Source organism: Xenopus laevis, chromosome 7S, assembly GCF_017654675.1.
Source record: "Xenopus laevis strain J_2021 chromosome 7S, Xenopus_laevis_v10.1, whole genome shotgun sequence".
Classification (NCBI taxonomy): domain Eukaryota; kingdom Metazoa; phylum Chordata; class Amphibia; order Anura; family Pipidae; genus Xenopus; species Xenopus laevis.
This window is the reverse complement of record NC_054384.1, coordinates 32,644,145-32,664,706: the sequence shown is the minus strand read 5'-3', so window position 1 is coordinate 32,664,706 and position 20,562 is coordinate 32,644,145. Positions and strand designations below refer to the sequence as shown.

The following is a 20,562-nucleotide window of genomic DNA, read 5'->3' as shown; positions in this document are numbered from 1 at the left end:
GGCCCAGGTGCAAACTCACCCCCTCACTCCCAGTAGTTACACCACTGCTCCCCTTCGTTCCCCTGTGAGCTGGAGTCATAAACTTATGTGAATGTAACACTGTTTCTAAAAGCAATTATGAGTTTGAAAACATTCATCAAATATGCTGTGCCGATATGCTGTGCTGGAAGCCTTTGGAGAAGTCCAGAGTGATGAAACGCATTAGGCGGGGCTTACAGACATCAGCCAGGGTGTGCCCGAAAAAGGAACACGCTGTGAGGAGGGGAGTATGTCGGCTTATACAAACTGAATTATAGCATAAATGGTAAAAGCAACACAAACCTGGAAAAGACTGCTATATGCCCAAATCTGCATGGTTTTATGTGAGCGTAATTTTTTTTTTTTTGCACTATTAATTAAAGGAACTTTTTTACACTATATGAAGCGCATTTTCCTAATGAATCCGGACTGCAAGTCAGACTAAAAGCACTGAAAGAATCTCTAGATAGGCGCACAAATAATTTAAACTTAAGGCTAAGTACATCTTAGTGGATGTTGGAATGGGTCCCACGAAAAGTTAACTAATAGAGTGTCTACACAAAGAGGTGGTTAACATATACAAAATATACTACACTATATTTCTATTATTTTTCTTTTTTTGTCTTTTCCTGGGCTTCCTTGTGGAGCGCTGTTTCATAGATTATTGGATTTGAAAGGAAAGGTGAGGTTACCAGGGAGCAGCAAAAATCTGCCTTATTTGTAAAATTAGGTGCTATAGGAATAGGCCCGGACTGGCAATATGTATGCTCGGGCAAATGCCCCATGGGCCGTTCAGCTCAGAGTTAAAATGGGCCACTTACCACAGGTAAAATTTAATAAAGCTCTGAATCCCGACTGCCTCAACAGACACATTCGCGACGTGAAGGCACATAAACTAATAGACGTGTCCAGAGCCTCATTTACATACATAGCAGCAGTGCGCGAGCCTCAGAGTCTGTGACAGCAAGTGATTACGCCACTGTCCCACCAATAGTCTCACTCCTCTCGCTCTGCATTGTGTTGTGATGGGGCTGGAGTCTGGCACAGAGAATCAGATCATGACTTCTGAACAGGCACAGCTGCAGGTTGCTTTCCTGTAAATTCTTATTTCTTTTTTCCTTTCACGGGCCTATGGCATATTTATTTAAATAGTACAGCCCATGTCTGCATTGCATTCACACTAACTGTGTTCTCATTGCTGTGGTACGTGGACCTCTAGTGTGACAGCGACCACCATTGCCTGCTATTTGCTATTACAAGTCACCTGGGACGCTAGAGGTGGTTGGGTGGAATGTGTCTCATTGTACAAAAGTGTTACGAAACCTCGGGCCTCCGAAGAGCCAAGAGTAATGGAATTGCACAAACAGCTTCACCCTAACAAGGAACTTAGGGCATTGATTCCTCCTCCTGAGTTTGGGGGGGGGAGGGGCAATGGTACAAATTGTTCTTTAAGCTTCATAGTATTGTCAGCTGAACGTAGCCGAGGAGACACATTTTATCCTTTAGAGCAGCTCCTCCAGCTACACATTTACAGTTTAAAGATGTGGAAAAGAGCTTCTAAGTCCATTTCACACTGGGACCTTTCTACCCTTTCCTTGATATATTTAAACGCACACTTATACTCCCTTCTTCCTATATTGAACCTGAGATTCCAGAAACCGGCATATCGACCCCAGCATCTGCAGCTAGCCCCACAGTTATGGTTTGCACATTCTGCTGGTGGTTCATGTTTTCCCTATGTTTTCAGTTTAAAGGAGAAGGAAAGCTATCGAAGCAGGTTATTGCCAATGGATTAAACGATAGTGCAAGCTAAAGACTATATTTATTCTGCAGAATGCTTTACCATACCCGAGTAAACGCTCTAGAAGCTCTCATTGTTTGTTTAGGATAGCAGCTGCCATATTAGCTTGGTGTAACATCACTTCCTGCCTGGGTCTCTACTGCGCACTCATAGCTCTGGGCTCAGATTACAGCAGAGAGGAGAGGAAGGAGGGGAGAGGGAGGGGCAGAGAGAGAGAAGAGCAAACTGAGCTTGCTCAAGCTCTACTCCTGGAGGTTTAAACTGAAAGAAGGAAGTCTAATACAGAAGCCCATGTGTACATAATAGAAGGAAAAGATGTGGAAAAGAGCTTCTAAGTCCATTTCACACTGGGACCTTTCTACCCTTTCCTTTATACTTTTTCCATTTTAAACGCACACTTAAAATCCGCCCTTCTTATAATGAACCTGGGATTTAAGAAACCGGCATATCGACCCCAGCATCTGCAGCTAGCCCAACAGTTATGGTTTGCACGTTCTGCTGGTGGTTCATGTTTTCCCTATGTTTTCAGTTTAGTTTAAAGGAGAAGGAAAGTTATAGAAGCAGTTTATTGCCAATGGATTACACGATAGTGCAAGCTATAAGACTATATTTATTCTGCAGAATGCTTTACCATAGAAGTTCTCCTTGTTTATTTAGGATAGCAGCTGCCATATTAGCTTGGTGTGACATCACTTCCTGCCTGAGTCTCTATTGCGCACTCAGAGCTCTGGGCTCAGATTACAGCAGAGAGGAGAGGAAGGAGGGGGAAAGGGAGTGGCAGAGGGAGAGAGGAGCAAACTGAGCATGCTCAAGCACTAGCCTGGAGGTTTAAGCTTAAAGAAGAAAGTCTGATACAGAAGCCCATGTATACACAATAGAAGGAAAAAATAGCTTACTTAATTTTAGCCTTTACTTCTCCTTTAAATCATGCAAGAGCTCCTGGCAGTGCATAATAATCTGTTTAATAAGCATCAGGGCCAGAACTAGGTCTTCATTCCTGCTCTGTGTGCGCATGCGCACGCTCCTATGTGACAGGAGCGTGGCGTGCGATGTGTGCGCGCCTAAGTGCTTGAGGGTGGCGTGCGCTGTGACGCTTTTGTCAGCATGCATGCATACGCTCAGTGTAGGGGCTGATGCGGCAGGTTGGGTTGCCTGGGGCGCCTGCCCAGGCTGGCCCGGCCCTGATAAGCTTGGTTTGGTTTGAGCTCTCTTTCCTGCTTCCAGCAAGCATATGCCCCAGACCAGTCATTAGATACATAAGTACCTTGCTCTCTGAGTGCCCTATATACATGCGGGCTTCTGTTCTACTTCTACTTATTGGTCAGGACAGTAATTCTGAAATGAAAATGTAATATATTATAGCAAGGGTAAATACAATGCTTTTGCCCTTATAGGCCCCATGGTGGGAAAACACCCAGACATAAGCACTGGAGCATTCTATAGTGGCGCCGGGGGTGTCCCTAAAACCCACACCAGGAGAACTTAAATACGAAACTGTTTATTTAATGGGGATAATTTTTCTTTCTTGGTACATAAATCAGCATGAAATATAGAAACATATACACCATTTTGGACTGGGACCCATTTATAACCCAGAAACATCATCCCAGACAATGTGACGACTTCAATGCTTGACAGGCGGAGACAAGTGCAGTGATTGGTGAAGCCTTAACTAAAAATAAAATAACTATATATTAGAAAAGAAAAAGAAAGCCAATGTTGTACAAATATTTTACGGTTGTGGTCAGATCAAAGTTCTACAACGTGGTTGTGGGGTTGGAGATGTGAACCCCACAGCTGATTGCTATGACTGGATCTAACCCTCTAACGTAACATTGCTGGCCTCCTGCAATAAATTTCTGCTTAAGACATTTAGTCCAGTCCCAAACTGGATGATTTGTGTTGTCCTATTCCCTTTGAGGAGCCTGTATCCCCCCAAGAGTCTCCATGGTTACTAATCAACTTGTGCCTGTATCATCAAGGAGAAAAAGTTGCCATTTCTAAAGAAAACCTTTGCCACAGCTCCTTGGTCTGCTTGTTACGTTTCAGATTCTGTAGGATGTCGTTGAACTGCATTGCTCCTAAAGGCGTGAGACAGAATGCACTTCTGGCACTGTGGATGGCGTTTACAAAATCATCGTAGTCAGCCGGGGTGAGGTGGATGAGTCTGTGGTGGATGTACTGAAAAGTAAAACAAGACAATTACCGTTGGATTCTTCAAGGGAAGTTTTTTTAGCAAATGAGTTGGGGTGCCAAATAATAGCAAATCTGACTGGCTGCTCCTGAATCAGCAAAACCCTTCTAAAGCACAAGATAGAGATGGCCATACATGCACAGGTAGGATTGTATGAAGCTTCAATTGTGTGATTATCTGTGCATGTATGGAGGCCCACTGATCCCGGCCAAAGTGCTGGAGAGGTTACAATTTGCCAAAGAACACATTGACTGGCCTAAAGAGAAATGGTGCAACATTTTGTGAACTGATGAAAGCAGGATTGTTCTTTTTGGGTCCAGGGGCCGCAGTTCTGAGTGTTGGATAGGGTGGACTTGGGTCAAGATTCAAATGAAACTGTAGCCATAGAACACACAGGCTGGTGAGTTGGCCTAATGCTGGGGTCACAGCAGATAAATTAGCATAACTGATGCCCAAATGTGTCTGTTTCCATTATTCTGCGGGTGTCAGGTTTGTTACCCTGCGCAGTTTAGCTCAGGATTGAAATGAAACTCTGGCTGTAGAGCAAATGCACTGTTTATATAAACACCTGATAACACAGATGTGAGTATAATAATAACCTTCATAAAACAATCTGTCCAATAGAAAGGAAGGGGGGAGGTGTGCCCAAACTGAATTCTAACCCTTAAAATAATGTGAATTTTTAATACACAAACAAGAAAATGGAAAGTGTTCTCTTTAAAGGACCAGTAACATCAATTTGTTTTTAAAATTCATTAGTATAGAACGAAAAAAAACCCACAAAGACAAATTAAACTTTGAAATCTCTAAGTCTTTATATAGAAATAACTTACCGAAACTGCACTTGCGATCCTCTTGAGAAAAGGCGACACGGCGACGATAGATCTGAAGAGGATCGCAAGCGTAGTTTCAGTAAGTTATTTCTTAATAAAGACTTAGCAATTTAAAAGTTTAATTTGTCTTTGTGGTTTGTTTTTGTTCTATACTAACGAATTTAAAAAAAAAAAATTGATGTTACTCGTCCTTTAAAACATTGTACAGATGTAAAAAACAGGGTATTATGCACCTATTTTTTGCACATTGCACCTTGCCTCACATTTTGCATATGTGTCTGTAGGTCAATAACAACCAGCCAGCAATTCACTTTGAACAGGCTATTCACTACAAAGTTCAAAATATTGGTAATTGAACTGGTACAAATTAGCACCTTTGTTTGAAATCACCCTCTTGCTATAAATGTATGTGTGTGACAGTGTGTTTGTGTATAATTTAGTCTCCAAGTAACTTTTTGTGTATAACTGTGTGTCTTTGTGGGTTCCCATGTTTTTTTGTGGTGTCAATGTGTTATAGAGGAACAGCAACACCAAAATATGAAGTTTTTAAATGAATTGAAATAAAATGTACTGTTGCCTTTGTAAAACCAGGGTGTTTGCTTCAGAAACATAGCCATGGAGCAGCTATTCAAGTTGAAATAGTGCTAAAAGACTCACGTTTAGTAGCAGATCAGCTCTGTACAATACAATGGATTTAGTTATTTTACAGGTATCTAAACCCATTGTATTCTTGTATCTGTTACCTGCTTATCTGCCTCCATGGCTAGCAAGCAGCTTATTTTTATTTTGTAAACAATAGTAGTGTTTTTGAGGCAAACACTCCAGTTTTACAAGGGACCGAACAAGAGTACAACCTTATTTCATACTTGTGCATATGCCCTGTATGGAAGATGTGAGCAGCCTGTAATATTGTATGCATGTGCATGGATTATTCACTGGTGGGAGTTCCAGCCCTGGCTGCAGGACATGGATGCTGCTCAGGCACTTTGGGGCTCAGCTCTCTGGAGCTGAGTGGGAAGGTGCTACGGGATGGGCTGCCCACAGAAGTGGCCCAAGAAGCGATCTCCACCTTCCAGCTGTGCTGCTGTGTCTGGGAACAGGTGCTGCTGGACTACGAGGGCCTTCCTGCTTGAACTCACTGCCCAGGCCATGTGCAACCCTAGAGTCTGGAGTGCTACCTGCGGGAAGTAGGGTTGCCACCTGGCCGGTACCAATGTTGCTTGATGCTAATGTTATCGGGAATAAACACAAAAATATAGGAAGGCCGGTATTTTTTTCCAGAAAAGGTGGGAACCCTAGGGGAAGAGGAGACAACCCTTTAGTCCTGCCTGTGTCCCTATAGGTTTTCTCTTCGGCTCTTTTTGTTGGCTTCGGCTCCCAATAAACTCCTGGCTTCCCCAGCTAATTTAACACAAATTAAAGAGGCCCACCAGCATTTGCCCGACTGGACAGATCGCCATTCTGGGCATGACAGTAGGGACCACAGTAAGTATAGTCAGTGGCAGACACAGGGCCGCCATCAGGGGGGACAGTGGGTACAAGTGTCCTGGGCCTGAAGGGGGGCCTCGCTCTTTCGGAAGGTGCAGCACTGCCGAGCCCCCCTTCAGGCCCAGGACACTTGTACCCCCTGTCCCCCTTGATGGCGGCCCTTTATCTGCCACTGACTATACTTACTGTGGTCCCCCTTGACAGCACCAAAGCTGTGTCGCCTCCTTCCGAAGTCCCGAACAGCCGAATGCAGAAGTGCCGAAAAGACGAAGTCCCAAAGCAGAGAAAAGACCCGAAGTCACGAAAATAGCCGAAATTGAAGTCCTGAAGCAGCGAAAAGACCCAAAGTCACGAAAACAGCCGATATTGAAGTCCTCAAGCAGCAAACAGAACCTAAGTCACGAAAACAGTCAAAATTAAAGTCCTGAAGAGCGAAAAGACCCGAAGTCAGGAAAACAGCTGAAATTGAAGTCCTGAAGCGGTGAAAACACCCGAAGTCACGAAAGGCGGCGAAGTTGAAGTCCTGAAGCTACGAGTTCAATTCCTCTAAATGCCAATGTGTGTTTTTTTTTTTAAAATCCCCTGGTCACCGATGTATTATTTTAATAATATATGGGCCCCTGCCACCAACGTTCTTTAAAAAAATATTCTTTGGGGGCCCATGTTTTATTTACTTATAGGGGGGCCCTGGTCACCAATAGGTTTTTATAACTTGTGTGTGTGGGAGAGTTACCTTTTTTTAGCGCTTATGTCTGTGTGGTTTTTTAACTGTGATGTGGAGTGGGCGGGATCTGGTGTGGGGTTCAGGGCAACAAATTTTGTTGTACAGGGCCCCGTGATTTCTAATGGTGGCCCTGGGTAGACATGTAGCGCACTTGTCTGTTGCTGCTTATGGGCCCCTTTGCAAGTGCACCCAAGGGCCTGGTTGTGGTCACTGGGAGATTTGTGGTGCGCTTGAGTGCACTGCTTGTGATGTAAGTGCATGTGACGTCATGTGCATGCGCAGAACCTCTCCTGAAGCTACTGAAATACATTGTATGCATGCATACATTGCTCTGCTGACATCTGAAATGAAGTCTGCACACGCACACATCAGATTTCTGTCTGCAAAGTCGTCAGAAATTTGGGGGTACACAGAGTAAAAACGGGAAGAGTTGACAGCTCTGCATTTCTGTTTGTTGCTTCAGGGCTGGGGAACAAGGAGGAAGTGCTGCAGAATGTACATTCTTTGCCTCCCAAAGAGTTAAACTCCACCAAAAAAATATAATTCTCTGCACCCAATAATCGCTTTTTGGCACTTTTATGAAGTATGTTTTACCTATTATTATTAACATGTATTTATAGAGCGCCAATATATTTTGCAGCGCTGTAAAGTAAATGTGTTTATACAACTAAATCACATGAATTACATATGTAGAACATATGAAGTTACATACATCACAACCAGTAGAGGTACAAAAGTTGAGGAAGGCCTTGTGCAAAAGAGCTTACAATCTAAAGGGAAAAAGACACAAGGTGCGGGAGTGAACAAGATCAGAATTAAGTGAGTGAGAGATGTGGTACTATATGTGGTATTTCATTTGGTAGTTAAGCAGAGTGAGGGTGGGCTTCTCTAAATAAGTGCTTTTTCATTTTATTACACACTTAGAAGCCTATAGAAGTGGAATTACACCAAAATTCAAGCATATTTTGAAAGCTCACCCTACCCCCCACCCCAGGTAGACCTCCCTCCTCCCCAGGCTAACCACCCACCCCCTGGGGAAATGCCCCATACTCCATACTTACCCCTCGGCGCAGATTCTTCCAGCGGAGTTCCACGCATCCATCTTCTGCGTCCTCTGTAAGCTGACTGACTCTTCGCTGACAGAATCTGCGCCGAGGGGTAAGTATGGAGTATGGGGGGATAGTAAGCCTGAGGGGAGGAGGGAGGTCTACCAGGGGTGGGGGGTACAGGGTTTTTTCCCCACAGGTTGATTTCTCCTTTAAAGTGAAAGAATACAGAAATGGTCTGGCAATACAAGCACCAAATCAGCTGGCAGCGAAAGGGATAAAGACTTTTTCTATATTCTCAGCTTCTACATACATAGAACTCCTGCTCTCTCCCCATCCCATTCTAGAAAGGCACACGGAAAGCCAGCAGCTTCAAGGCACAAGAAAAACCAGCAGCTTTGCTAGTGAAATACCTTCAAAGCTTCTTTCTCCGTTCAGTAACAGACCAGCACATAACTCCTGCTCTCCCATCCAGACTGCAGTTCCAGCACAGCTAATAATAAATCACAGCTAAAGGTCCCCATAGACGCAAAGATTTCTCTTGCCGAACGACCGATTTTAGCGAAGTCCGACCAATCCTTTGAAATTATTGTGCGGTTAGTGGGATTCGTATGTTTCATGGGGAAGGTATAGGAAAGGTTGGCCTCTGCGCAGGGAAGGAAAGGCACTAAGCCTGAGTGGTGCAGCAATTACTGCTATAAAGATAGCGAGGTGAGGGGAAATAACGGAGGGTCCTGCTCTTTACAGTTTACAGTCAAATGGAGTCTATGACGCTAAAAAAGTGGAAAGAGATTTGTGTGCATTTCAAAACCATGGGGAGCGTCACAAATGGCTGGGGATTGACAGCAGGGCCAGCCAATGAGAGAGAGGGCAGACCTGTCATTCAAATACATTCGACTTCGACACAGACCTAGCCAGAAGCCAGGCAGGAGAGATGCAGCTGCCAGTGGGGCCAGTATAATTACTGAAATATCTTAAAAACTGTATAACATTTTTAATACATCCTATTTAGAGAATTGAATAACTAGATTCAATGATTCATTTAAATAATTTTCGCGATAGTGAAACTTAATGTCAAAAGTGTCTGCACATTCAGCGTCCCAGGAACTATACCTACTAGACATGGTGATTTTAGAGAGATACATGTACAGCTGCCTTTCATTGAGGTAAAAAGGAAAATCCGCTGAATTTCTTCCTTCCACCCACCACCTATACATTTACAGCCAAGTTAGTTACAATTTTGCCTACACCTCTTTCTTCGATATGACTGATCATGACAGGATGCACTTTAACAATGTGATGGGCTTGATTATAGCATGTTATGTCCTAGATGCCAGTTTTATGTATCAGTAGCACAGCAATTCAGCTTTATTTAGCAACAAGGTGGTTATTTTCTAAATACAGATTACTTTTGAACAGGCTTGTGACAAGTGCACACCTTGAGTTTAGGGGATCTGTCACATTTGCATTTTCAACTTTTCTGCACTATTATGAAAATGTGTGGATAATTTGTGGCAATAAACACAATTTTTTTCTTGTTGCTAGACAAGTACTGATGTGCAGGTTGAATGATTTTTGACCCACATCCTAGCCTAACTCAACCTGCACCAGACCCCACCCACCATGGCAGTTAATATACCTGTACCCACACTGCACCTTTTCTCACATTATTGGAAGAGCATGGGAAAGTAGATGGTTGAAATGGTGTGAAGAGGTTGGGGAGTGGCCAGGTGGTGAATATGGTCCATTAGGAGCTAGGGCTAATAAAGAGGATAGGATCAGTGAGTGCAATCACAGGGAGTACTGAGATACTTAATCAGGGTCGGACTTCAGGGCCCCCCATCCTATGGCTAAAACACCTCACCTGCCCCAGCCGCAACCCCTTTCACCCTCCCCCCCATGAGTACCATTTCTCTTGCTCATGACGGTTGGCGGCAGCAATAGGGGGTCTGGGCCAGCGGGGCCATCAGGTTTTTCCCAGTGTCCCACCAGCCCAGTCCGACCCTACACACACACACACACACACACACATATATATATATATATATATATATACACACACAATCATCATATTTTTTCCATGCTCTTCATTTATGTCACTTCCCTTTAGCAGCTTCTCGGACCACATTTTTATCTTTTCTTGGTTTTTCTACAGTTTTTTCTCTTTCTGAGTTTTCTATAGACATTCCCATTCTCTCTGACCTTCCTCTTGATCTACTCATCCCTGTTTCTCTTTCTCATTTCTTTCTGCCTCCCACTGATGTTTGAGAGAACCCTGTAGGCAACAGAATTCATGCAAAAACAATATTATTTTATTGCTGTTAAAATGTCATAGGGCACTGCCGTAACTACTTATTTTATATAATCCCTAAAATCCAATTAACTTACATTTTCTTCCCGCTTTAATGTTATGCCCCTGCACAGGTTTACAGTACAAAATGTGACCTCTTCACATATGCAATAAATACATACACTCAGTCAGGAACCTAATGGTGTCAATAGAATTTACTGGACCCAGCAGCAAAATATTTCAGTGGTCACTCTACGTAATATGGAGGATGAACATTTTTAAAGCACTTATAAATAAAACTGTACTTCAGTCAGGAGCCCCTCTATACCCTTTATAGTCGTTAGTACTTAAGCAGCCACTGGGTCTGCTGTGCCCTTTTTTTCACCCATGGCAGAGAAAGGAAAAGTGCAAATAAATTTGGCCAGTAATCCCTAATGCAGAGTATCCTTTCTTTACAGATATTTATACATATGATTTCTATAAAAATGATTTGGAGCTGCTTTATTAATTAACCAATAGCCAGCATTACAACATTACTACCTATTTATCACCTCAAGGGACCGTGTCCTGCAAAATCATATCCAAATGCCTCACCAGCAATAGGTGTATGTACTAGCTATAACACTGCAGCTGCAAAGAAGGTCACACCTCCTCAATCTTTCGGTGTCCAGTGACACTATGCAACATATTATTGATTTGTCTAGTGCTGCAACACCATGTAGCTGGCACATAAGCTGGTGCTGGGGGTTGAAGAAAAGATGACAGAAACCCCTTAAACCAGCGGTCCCCAACATTTGCCTTAGGGACCTGTTTCAAGCAATACCATTTTCCAAGGACCTTTGTTGTAAAATAAAACACAAACTAGTCACAGTGCATATAAATTAGGTTTCATGGCTTCATTAGATAGCCACTCACCGCGCAGAGCAGTCATGTAGAATGTGAATCACCAGTTGCAATGAGCCCATATTGAAAGTAAGACTCTTGGTACTTTCTTTAAAAAAAAAAAATGTATTGACAGCCTTGGAGTCTCCTGCTGTGTCATCATTAGGTTGTTCCCTTTTCAAAGAACCACTTCAGCAATGTTTGGTTTTTGCTAGGGATGCACCGAATCCACTATTTTGGATTCGATCGAACCCCGAATCCTTTGCAAAAGATTCGGCTGAATCATATGCAAATTAGGGGTGGGAAGGGTAAAAACACGTGATTTCCCTCCCCATCCCTAATTTGCATATGCAACTTAGGATGTGGATTCGGTTTGGCCGGCCAGAAGGATCCGGCCGAATCCGAATCCTGCTGAAAAAGGCCGAATCCCGAATTCGGTGTATCCCTAGTTTTTGCTCATTTTTGCTTAACTCATGATCTTGTAAAAAAACACATGCCAACAGTATTTTGGTCATTTTGGGGAGTAACAATTTGCTCATGTTTCGATGCAGAGTATGAGCAGTGGAGCTCATGGGCGCCATCTTCCAGATCTTTTTCTTCTTCTCTAAGTGATTGCCGTATTGGCCCATGAGCAGTTGGAGCAGTCTTCCAGTTCGTAGCAACTGCACATGTGCCAAAAGTGCAGGAAATTGCTGAATGGAAGGAAGAGAACCTGTAGACCGGAGATCTGGAAGATGGCACCCATGAGCTCCGCTGCACTTACTTTCCACTGATACGTGACGTGAGCAAAGTGTTTCAGGGGTAATGAACTATGTGTGGGGGTTGGAAGCAGGGACGGGGGACTGTCTAGGGTAGTACGTAGGGTCTTTTTCTTATTGCGGGGTTTAGTTCACCTTTAAGATCAACGATTTCTCTGCTGCCATTTGTGATATTAGCCTGACATTAGCATTAAATATTAATAGATATTTATTTATGAATTTAATGTATGATATTTACTCTACATAGCGCCATTTGCACAGTGGTGCTTACAATTTAAGGTCCCTGTCACATTCACACACGCCAAGGTCACTTTTAGGAATAGCTACTTAGCCTACCTGTATGTTAATGGAGTGTAAGAGAAAATCATACAGACTTATATAATAAAGAACTCTGCTGCTTAATCTCCACCAGGATCCTATACTTTCATTTAACATATTCTTCCTATTCTTTTGATTTATTCTTTTTTAGCAGTAGGGTTGCCAACTGGCCGGTATTTTACTGGCCTGGGCGGTAAAAATGATGGTTTATCCCAATGTTATTAATAGGGAAAAAAGTTAAATATATAGGAAGGCTGGTATTTTTTTCCAGAAAAGGTGGCAACCAACCCTATTTAGCAGGCAAGGAGAAATAATTCCAATAATATTCTGTACAGTGACTGTTTTGTGATTCAAGAAAAATTGCAAAACAAAATCTAGACTCCTATATCTTCTTGCAGCATGACACATTTTGCAGTTTAAATTTCAGTATAACTGATACAAAAAAATACATAAAGTAAGAATTATATTTTGGGGCTCAAGGATAATCTGGTTTAAAAAGTTTTTTTAATAGTGTAGAATCTCTGTGTTTTTGTTCTACACCAATACTAAGTACATAAACGATATTTTTACCTAATTAAGAAGGAATAAATTGCAGTTTGAAGCGGCTGCTGCTGTCACTTCGCAGCCTACACAGCTGTCCAAGACTGCAGAAAGGGTTATTTATCTAGCCTCGCGTCTTGTTCCTGCTTTAAGAGGATTGGCGTATCTTCATCACGTGACTTGGGCAGTCACTTCTCGCAGCGCTGGTAATTTAGGGACTTTCCTCAGTCGCTCCAACTTTCCTGGGGCAGGTTCCCCTTTGCTCCTTTTATGTTTTTCGTTTTTGGTGCCTACGCGCTGTAGATTTTTCGTTTTTCCCCTGAATTTCTCAACAGCTCACTGTTGCTCATTTCCTGTAAGCGGGATTCAGTCTGAAGAAGGGGACCCCGAGATGTCTGCACGTCAGTGACTATGCTGCTTGTCTGGAGGAAGTTCATCTGAAATACGACCCTCTTATTTCTCTATTAAGCGATATACGGCGGCACTGTATCGAGGCCAGGAAACTCCTCCATGATGTCTGCTCTGAAGATAGAAAACTTCGATCCGGTGAGTACTGAGATCTGGTTCTGCTCATTTTCTACTGGAACCAGCTGAAACAATGTGGGTTAGCTGCTGCCATTTCATTCTGTGTTTTTATCCTGGGTGTTCTCACAATGCGGTGCTATTAGAATACTTACGGTGGAACCATTTTATTTGTGTAATCTGAACATAAACATTGATTTGATATATTTACGTGCTTTACATGACACATGTATATACAGCTTGGGAAATAGATTCCTATAAATGGTGCTGTGATTTTTTATAGATATATGGTGAAGTACCTTGGTGATATACAAAATATAAATATATATAGTGAATAAAGTCCCCCCTCTTGTAAATTATAAGGATATTATAAATTAGCGAGGAGTTTGTGACAGAATGAGTCATGTGACAGAAATGACATCAGAACTCACCGTTTATTACGGATGACATCAGAACTCATTGTTTATAAGGATATAATTTACAAGATATTCATAGGGTTTATGTATTATATATATATATATATATATATTGCAAAATGCCACATGAGCAGCAGACTATAGAAATGCTGAGCTAGCAGGAGAAGAGAGATTATTATTCAATGACAGCTGTCTTCCAGAATAATAGTGCTATACTTGTTATTGCTTGTGCTTTTCAAAGAGGTGGTTCACCTTTAAGTTAACTTTTAGTATGTTGTAGAATGGCTAATTCTAATCAACTTTCCAATTGGTATCCGCTGTTTATTTATTTTTTATAGTTTCTTAAGTATTTCTTCTGACTCTTTCCGCTTTTCAGATGGGGGTCACTGACCCCATCTAAAAACAAATGCTCTGCATTAGGTTACAAAGGTATTGTTAGTGCTACTTTTTATTATTCATCTTTCTAGGCCCTTTACTATTCATATTCCAGGCTCTTATTCAAGTCTGGTTGCTGGGGTAATTTGGACGCTAGCAACCAGATTGCTGAAATGAAGAGCTCTTGAATAAAAAAAAAACTTTAAAAAGCACACATAATTAAAAATGAAAAATAATTGCACATTGTCTCTGGATATCACACTCTGCATCATACTAAATGTTAATTTAAAGGCGAACAACCCCTTTAAGGTTGTATTTCCATCTTCACCCTCAGTACTGGACCTGGTACTGTTAGTTGCAATCATGAGAGTGAGCAGCAGTTTTATGTAGGCTGGTGTATATCAGATAGAGGGTTTTATAAAAGCAACCTTTTTAGATTTTTTATTAGATAATCAATTATCTTAAAATAACTTTCTGTAAGTGAAGTAGGTAAATAGTGGGCACTGTGACATGCGGCCCCCCTTGTGAGTTTTGTCCAAGTGCCAAGAGGAATCATTTTTCTGCATGTATTTCCTCCTGGCCGAATGTCAGTTCCACATATATTGTTGCTGCACAGCATTGCGCAATGCACTTTGTGAATAAGCACTATATTTTATCAGTTTCTGCTCAGTCATTTTCTTGCTGGTAAAAAAAAATGAAAATGAGAAATTCAAAAATGGAATTCCAAAAAACAGAAACCAATTTTAATGGCTATTGAGCCTGTCTCTCTTAAGTGATTTTCTTGGGGGACTGAACTGTGTTCTATACACAGTATAATATAACTAAGCAAGCTGGGGGGGGGATAATACTAAAGAGCAGCAAAGCATCACCAGCCTGTTGGCTGCTATGGATTATTGGGCAGGATGCCTGTTCTCAAATAAAACAAACTGGTGGCAGCTAAATTTTGAGTCCAGTCTTGTACTTCATCTAAGTAATGTTAACCAACAAAAACAAATATTGAGCTAATTAAGCCACACATATCTTTAAAAGTATCTGTAACATGCTCAGATCTTGACAGACAGGTTGGCTGAGTAGTAGGGCATGTATTAACACTATTGGTGTAACTAGATGTTACCGGGCCTCACAGCAAATTCAATTTAGGGCCTCAAAAAATTGATAAATTGGCCTATTCTACCAAGATACTGTATATTAACATTGCTCATTAATTAGGGCCTCATTGGGCCCCCTACAGTCATTGTCCCCACTGCAAGCACATGGTCTGCTTCCTCTGCAGTGACACCCTGATGGGAACCTCACAAGGTCAGTTTCAACAGCCTGTGAACCTGTTTGATGCCTTAGCTACTTCTCTCAAACTTAGATCCACCAATAGCCCTAAAGAACACATTGATGCTCTTTGGCCCCCACATGGATAGCCACATATTGTACAGTATTTGACTGATTGACCCCTAAGTGTCATGTCAACCCATCTATTCCAATTCTTAAGGAGGCTTTCTCCCCATCTTGACATCTACTTTCAGATCTTCTAGATAAATTAATATTGAACAGAGAATGATGTGTAGAGTTGGGGTGATATGTCTGTACTTTGCTATTATGAGATACCGTTTAGCAGTGTTTGATGCTTTTATATTTACTCATCCATATTTCCCGTAATTCTCTAGAGTAACAGGATTAGTAATCTGTGCAACAGAGTGTGATTCAGAAGCTGTCTGGTATTTCATTTACCATTAAAAAAATGTTCTGTACATTTTTACATGTGTCATAGTGTGACATACCTGGGTAGTATTTTAAGAGCACTTACTTCCTTACAACTAAAGGGCTCTGTGTATTTGGATGTGTGATTATTGCTTTTGAAATGTCCCAGAGATTACTGTTGACATAAACTGAAGCTTGAATAAAAGCATGCATTAAATCAATTTAACATGCAATGCACTTATGCTATAGGTTGATGTATTTGCCTGTATATATAAGCATTCTGGGACCTAAAGAGATGCTGTCATCACTTAAAAGGACAGTATATGCTTATATACACCTTTGCTAAAAACAAGTTCAGTTAATAGGCCTTTTGTTACTATACAGAGGACCATGTGTGGGATGGTAATACTTTGTTTTACCAGCTTCTCTTGTGCTTGGCTGAAAGTAACAGGAAAATACAAAATTATATATGTTTAGTGCAGTTAAAAAATGGGTATTTTTAATTAAAAGAAGTGAATTTGGCACAAACACAATGCAAATTTATGCTAAATATATATATATATATATATATATATATATATATATATATATATATATATATATATATATATATATATATATATATATACACACACACACACAGTGGTGTGAAAAACTATTTGCCCCCTTCCTGATTTCTTATTCTTTTGCATGTTTGTCACACAAAATGTTTCTGATCATCAAACACATTTAACTATTAGTCAAAGATAACACAAGTAAACACAAAATGCAGTTTTTAAATGAGGGTTTTTATTATTTAGGGAGAAAAGAAATCCAAACCTGTGTGAAAAAGTAATTGCCCCCTGAACCTAATAACTGGTTGGGCCACCCTTAGCAGCAATAACTGCAATCAAGCGTTTGCGATAACTTGCAACGAGTCTTTTACAGCGCTCTGGAGGAATTTTGGCCCACTCATCTTTGCAGAATTGTTGTAATTCAGCTTTATTTGAGGGTTTTCTAGCATGAACCGCCTTTTTAAGGTCATGCCACAACATCTCAATAGGATTCAGGTCAGGACTTTGACTAGGCCACTCCAAAGTCTTCATTTTGTTTTTCTTCAGCCATTCAGAGGTGGATTTGCTGGTGTGTTTTGGGTCATTGTCCTGCTGCAGCACCCAAGATCGCTTCAGCTTGAGTTGACGAACAGATGGCCGGACATTCTCCTTCAGGATTTTTTGGTAGAATTCATGGTTCCATCTATCACAGCAAGTCTTCCAGGTCCTGAAGCAGCAAAACAACCCCAGACCATCACACTACCACCACCATATTTTACTGTTGGTATGATGTTCTTTTTCTGAAATGCTGTGTTACTTTTACGCCAGATGTAACGGGACGGGCACCTTCCAAAAAGTTCAACTTTTGTCTCGTCGGTCCACAAGGTATTTTCCCAAAAGTCTTGGCAATCATTGAGATGTTTTTTAGCAAAATTGAGACGAGCCTTAATGTTCTTTTTGCTTAAAAGTGGTTTGCGCCTTGGAAATCTGCCATGCAGGCCGTTTTTGCCCAGTCTCTTTCTTATGGTGGAGTCGTGAACACTGACCTTAATTGAGGCAAGTGAGGCCTGCAGTTCTTTAGATGTTGTCCTGGGGTCTTTTGTGGCCTCTCGGATGAGTTGTCTCTGCGCTCTTGGGGTAATTTTGGTCGGCCGGCCACTCCTGGGAAGGTTCACCACTGTTCCATGTTTTTGCCATTTGTGGATAATGGCTCTCACTGTGGTTCGCTGGAGTCCCAAAGCTTTAGAAATGGCTTTATAACCTTTGAAATTGAACTCAGGTGTGATAAACCACAGTTAAGTTATTTTTTAAACAAGGGGGGCAATCACTTTTTCACACAGGCCAATGTAGATTTGGAGTTTTTTTTCTCCCTTAATAACGTAAACCTTCATTTAAAAACTGCATTTTGTGTTCAATTATGTTATCTTTGACTAATAGTTAACGGTTTTTGATGAGCAGAAACATTTAAGTGTGACAAACATGCAAAATAATAAGAAATCAGGAAGGGGGCAAATAGTTTTTCACACCACTGTATATATATATATATATATATATAATCTTTACATTGCACTACTGTGTATTTAGTGTTGCACATTTTTATACATTGCATTCCATTAGATGAAAATAAATGTATACATGTGTTAATGTCAACCTTTCGGCCTATTCCAAGGCCTTTCTCAAGAGAATAGGCCGAAACGTTGGTCCTTTTTATCTATAAACATATTTTAGATTTTATAAGTCCTGAGAGTGTGGATATTTTGTGATGGACTGTGATACAAATGTCATGATACTGCACCCAGGCAAGCTAATCTTTATTTTTCGAGAGTGCTGGCTTATTTCTATGTACTATATATATATATATATATATATATATATATATATATATATATATATATATATATATATATATATATATATATATATATATATATATATATATATATATATATATATATATATACACACACATACACACACACACACACACACACACACACACACACACACACAGCAGTAATATGCACTCCTATGCAAACAAATTTTGCAACATATTTTGTACAATACTTTTAATAGTGTGCTGCTGATTTCTGTTGTATATTTATATTTCTTAATTCACTGCATTCATTTACTTTGCATTAAAGAGTAAAAACAGAATAGATACTATTTGCAGCCTTTGAAAAATATTCTGCTAAAATTCTATAAAGAGCTTCCAAATTCCCCTTTATGAACTAGTGAATTCTATTTTCACTTTTTGATCAATATACCCCAAAGTATAGCCCTGTATTTGGTTAAAAAAAATAATCACAGACACACAGAAAAATAGCTCAAGGATTACAATTACATACATACATACATTTGCCTGATGGACAAAGTAAAAAAGTATTAATTTGATGTACACGTATGAGATCCCTTATCCAGAAACCCGTTATCCAGAGAGCTCCAAATTATGGAAAATCTCCCATAGACTCCATTAAAATTAAATAAACCAGATTTTTAAAATTGATATCCTTTTTCTCTGTAATAATAAAACAGTACCTTGTACTTGATCTAAACTAAGATATAATGAATCCTTATTGGAAGCAAAACTTGCCTATTGGGTTTATTTAATGTTTACATGATTTTCTAGTAGACGTAAGGTGTGAAGAAAAATTACGGAAAGATCCGGTATCCAGAAAACCTGAGGTCCCGAGCACTATGCATAACTGGTCCCACACCTGTACAGTAATATATGTACAGTCCCTATTTTATGCTCTCCAGATTTTATTCATTTACTTGTTTATATTAGCTGTAAACTAGAAAGTGAACATTTCCATATTGTAATATTTCTATATTGTAATATAGATGTAAAGCATATGTTTTTATTTTATCTATATCTTTTTTCCAAAACAGTATTCCTGTAATGGTATTGAAGATAGAAATGGTATGGGCTATTCTACAGCATTGCTGAACCCTATAGTTCTAGGGCAGGATTTGGGTAAGTACTCTAATCAGTACAGGTATAATTATAGTAGGAACAAAACTGTAAAACGTACTATATTAGCTTGCACCACCTTTCATTTTCCTTATTACTTTTAGAAAACAGTTGTGTTAAGAAATAATGACATGCAAAATGCAAGACTTTGTTAGAACCAGAACTTAGCTTTTTGAAATGTATTTCTCTGGATATAACTAGGTTTCTGTTGCATTTTTATGTTTGTTTACATAATGCTGTATTTTTGTTTTGGATCACTAAATTTACTCTTCCTCCCTCTCTAGCTAATGTGGCTTATCTTTCTATTATCGAACAACCCAAGCAGGTACGTATGTTTTCGCAATTCCACGATGCTCACAATTTTTCCTAGCTCTTGCCCTAATGTAATGCATGGTCCCCCTTTCCATGGCACATTGTGATTCATTGAACTTCTGTTGCTTTCATTATGTATTCCATTTCAACATTAGAGAGGCCTATTTAGAGGTCTATTTTCATACAGCAATAATTCCTTAATCGATAATAATAATTCCTTATTGATCATCACATACTTAGGACTAGTGATTACATTTAATGAATAGAATTTTTTGTGCAACTGACTGCAAACAATTTAGCATTGCCGTAACTGTCATTCTGGATAGTAGTTCATATATCTGTATAGATAATTTTGTGAAAGTGTTAGTGACTGAAAATAAAAGGTGTTTGCCTTTAAAATAAGAAGCCCCAGTTATATTGTATATTTGGGATTTTTTTGTCTCCCAGCGAGGTTTTCGTTTTCGCTATGTGTGTGAGGGGCCATCACACGGAGGACTTCCTGGAGCATCCAGTGAGAAAGGAAAGAAAACATTTCCTACTGTAAAAGTAAGTTAGAAGCCCAAGACTGATTCAACTGTACAGAAATCACAATTCATGGGCTAAACTCAAACAGACTATTTACAAAATGTGTTGAAACTAGATGGCTGCCACCAGATATTCAGCTACTTATGCAAAAAACAACATGGAAATCCCATTATTGATCAGAGCACCACCAAAAGACAAAAGGTCTTATGCACTAATACAAGCTAATAAACATACATTTTTTAAACACACACACACACACACACACACACTATATTTAGGCCAATAAATACTAGATACTTGAATTTTATTTTATGGTGATCAGTC

At 40.2% G+C, this 20,562-nt stretch overlaps 1 protein-coding gene and 1 long non-coding RNA gene across 4 annotated transcripts in view; one reads left to right on the top strand and one right to left on the bottom strand.

The window, feature by feature from the left end:
• Positions 1-3,536: 3,536 nt before the first annotated feature.
• On the bottom strand, positions 3,537-13,045 carry LOC108697495. Its single transcript, XR_001932438.2, has 2 exons — positions 12,923-13,045; positions 3,537-4,000 (listed from the first exon to the last, which is right to left on the bottom strand). It is a non-coding gene; the product is annotated as an uncharacterized LOC108697495 (long non-coding RNA).
• Positions 13,046-13,114: 69 nt separating this feature from the next.
• Positions 13,115-20,562, top strand: part of nfkb2.S (nuclear factor of kappa light polypeptide gene enhancer in B-cells 2 S homeolog) — a 37,047-nt gene continuing 29,599 nt past the window's right edge. For 2 of the 3 annotated variants that reach the window (XM_018226842.2, XM_018226841.2), the window contains exons 1-4: positions 13,115-13,438; positions 19,320-19,404; positions 19,686-19,726; positions 20,161-20,259. In XM_018226842.2, the coding sequence (XP_018082331.1) occupies positions 13,403-13,438; positions 19,320-19,404; positions 19,686-19,726; positions 20,161-20,259 (261 nt within the window). In that variant the 5' untranslated portion in view covers positions 13,115-13,402. 3 annotated transcript variants of the gene reach the window in all.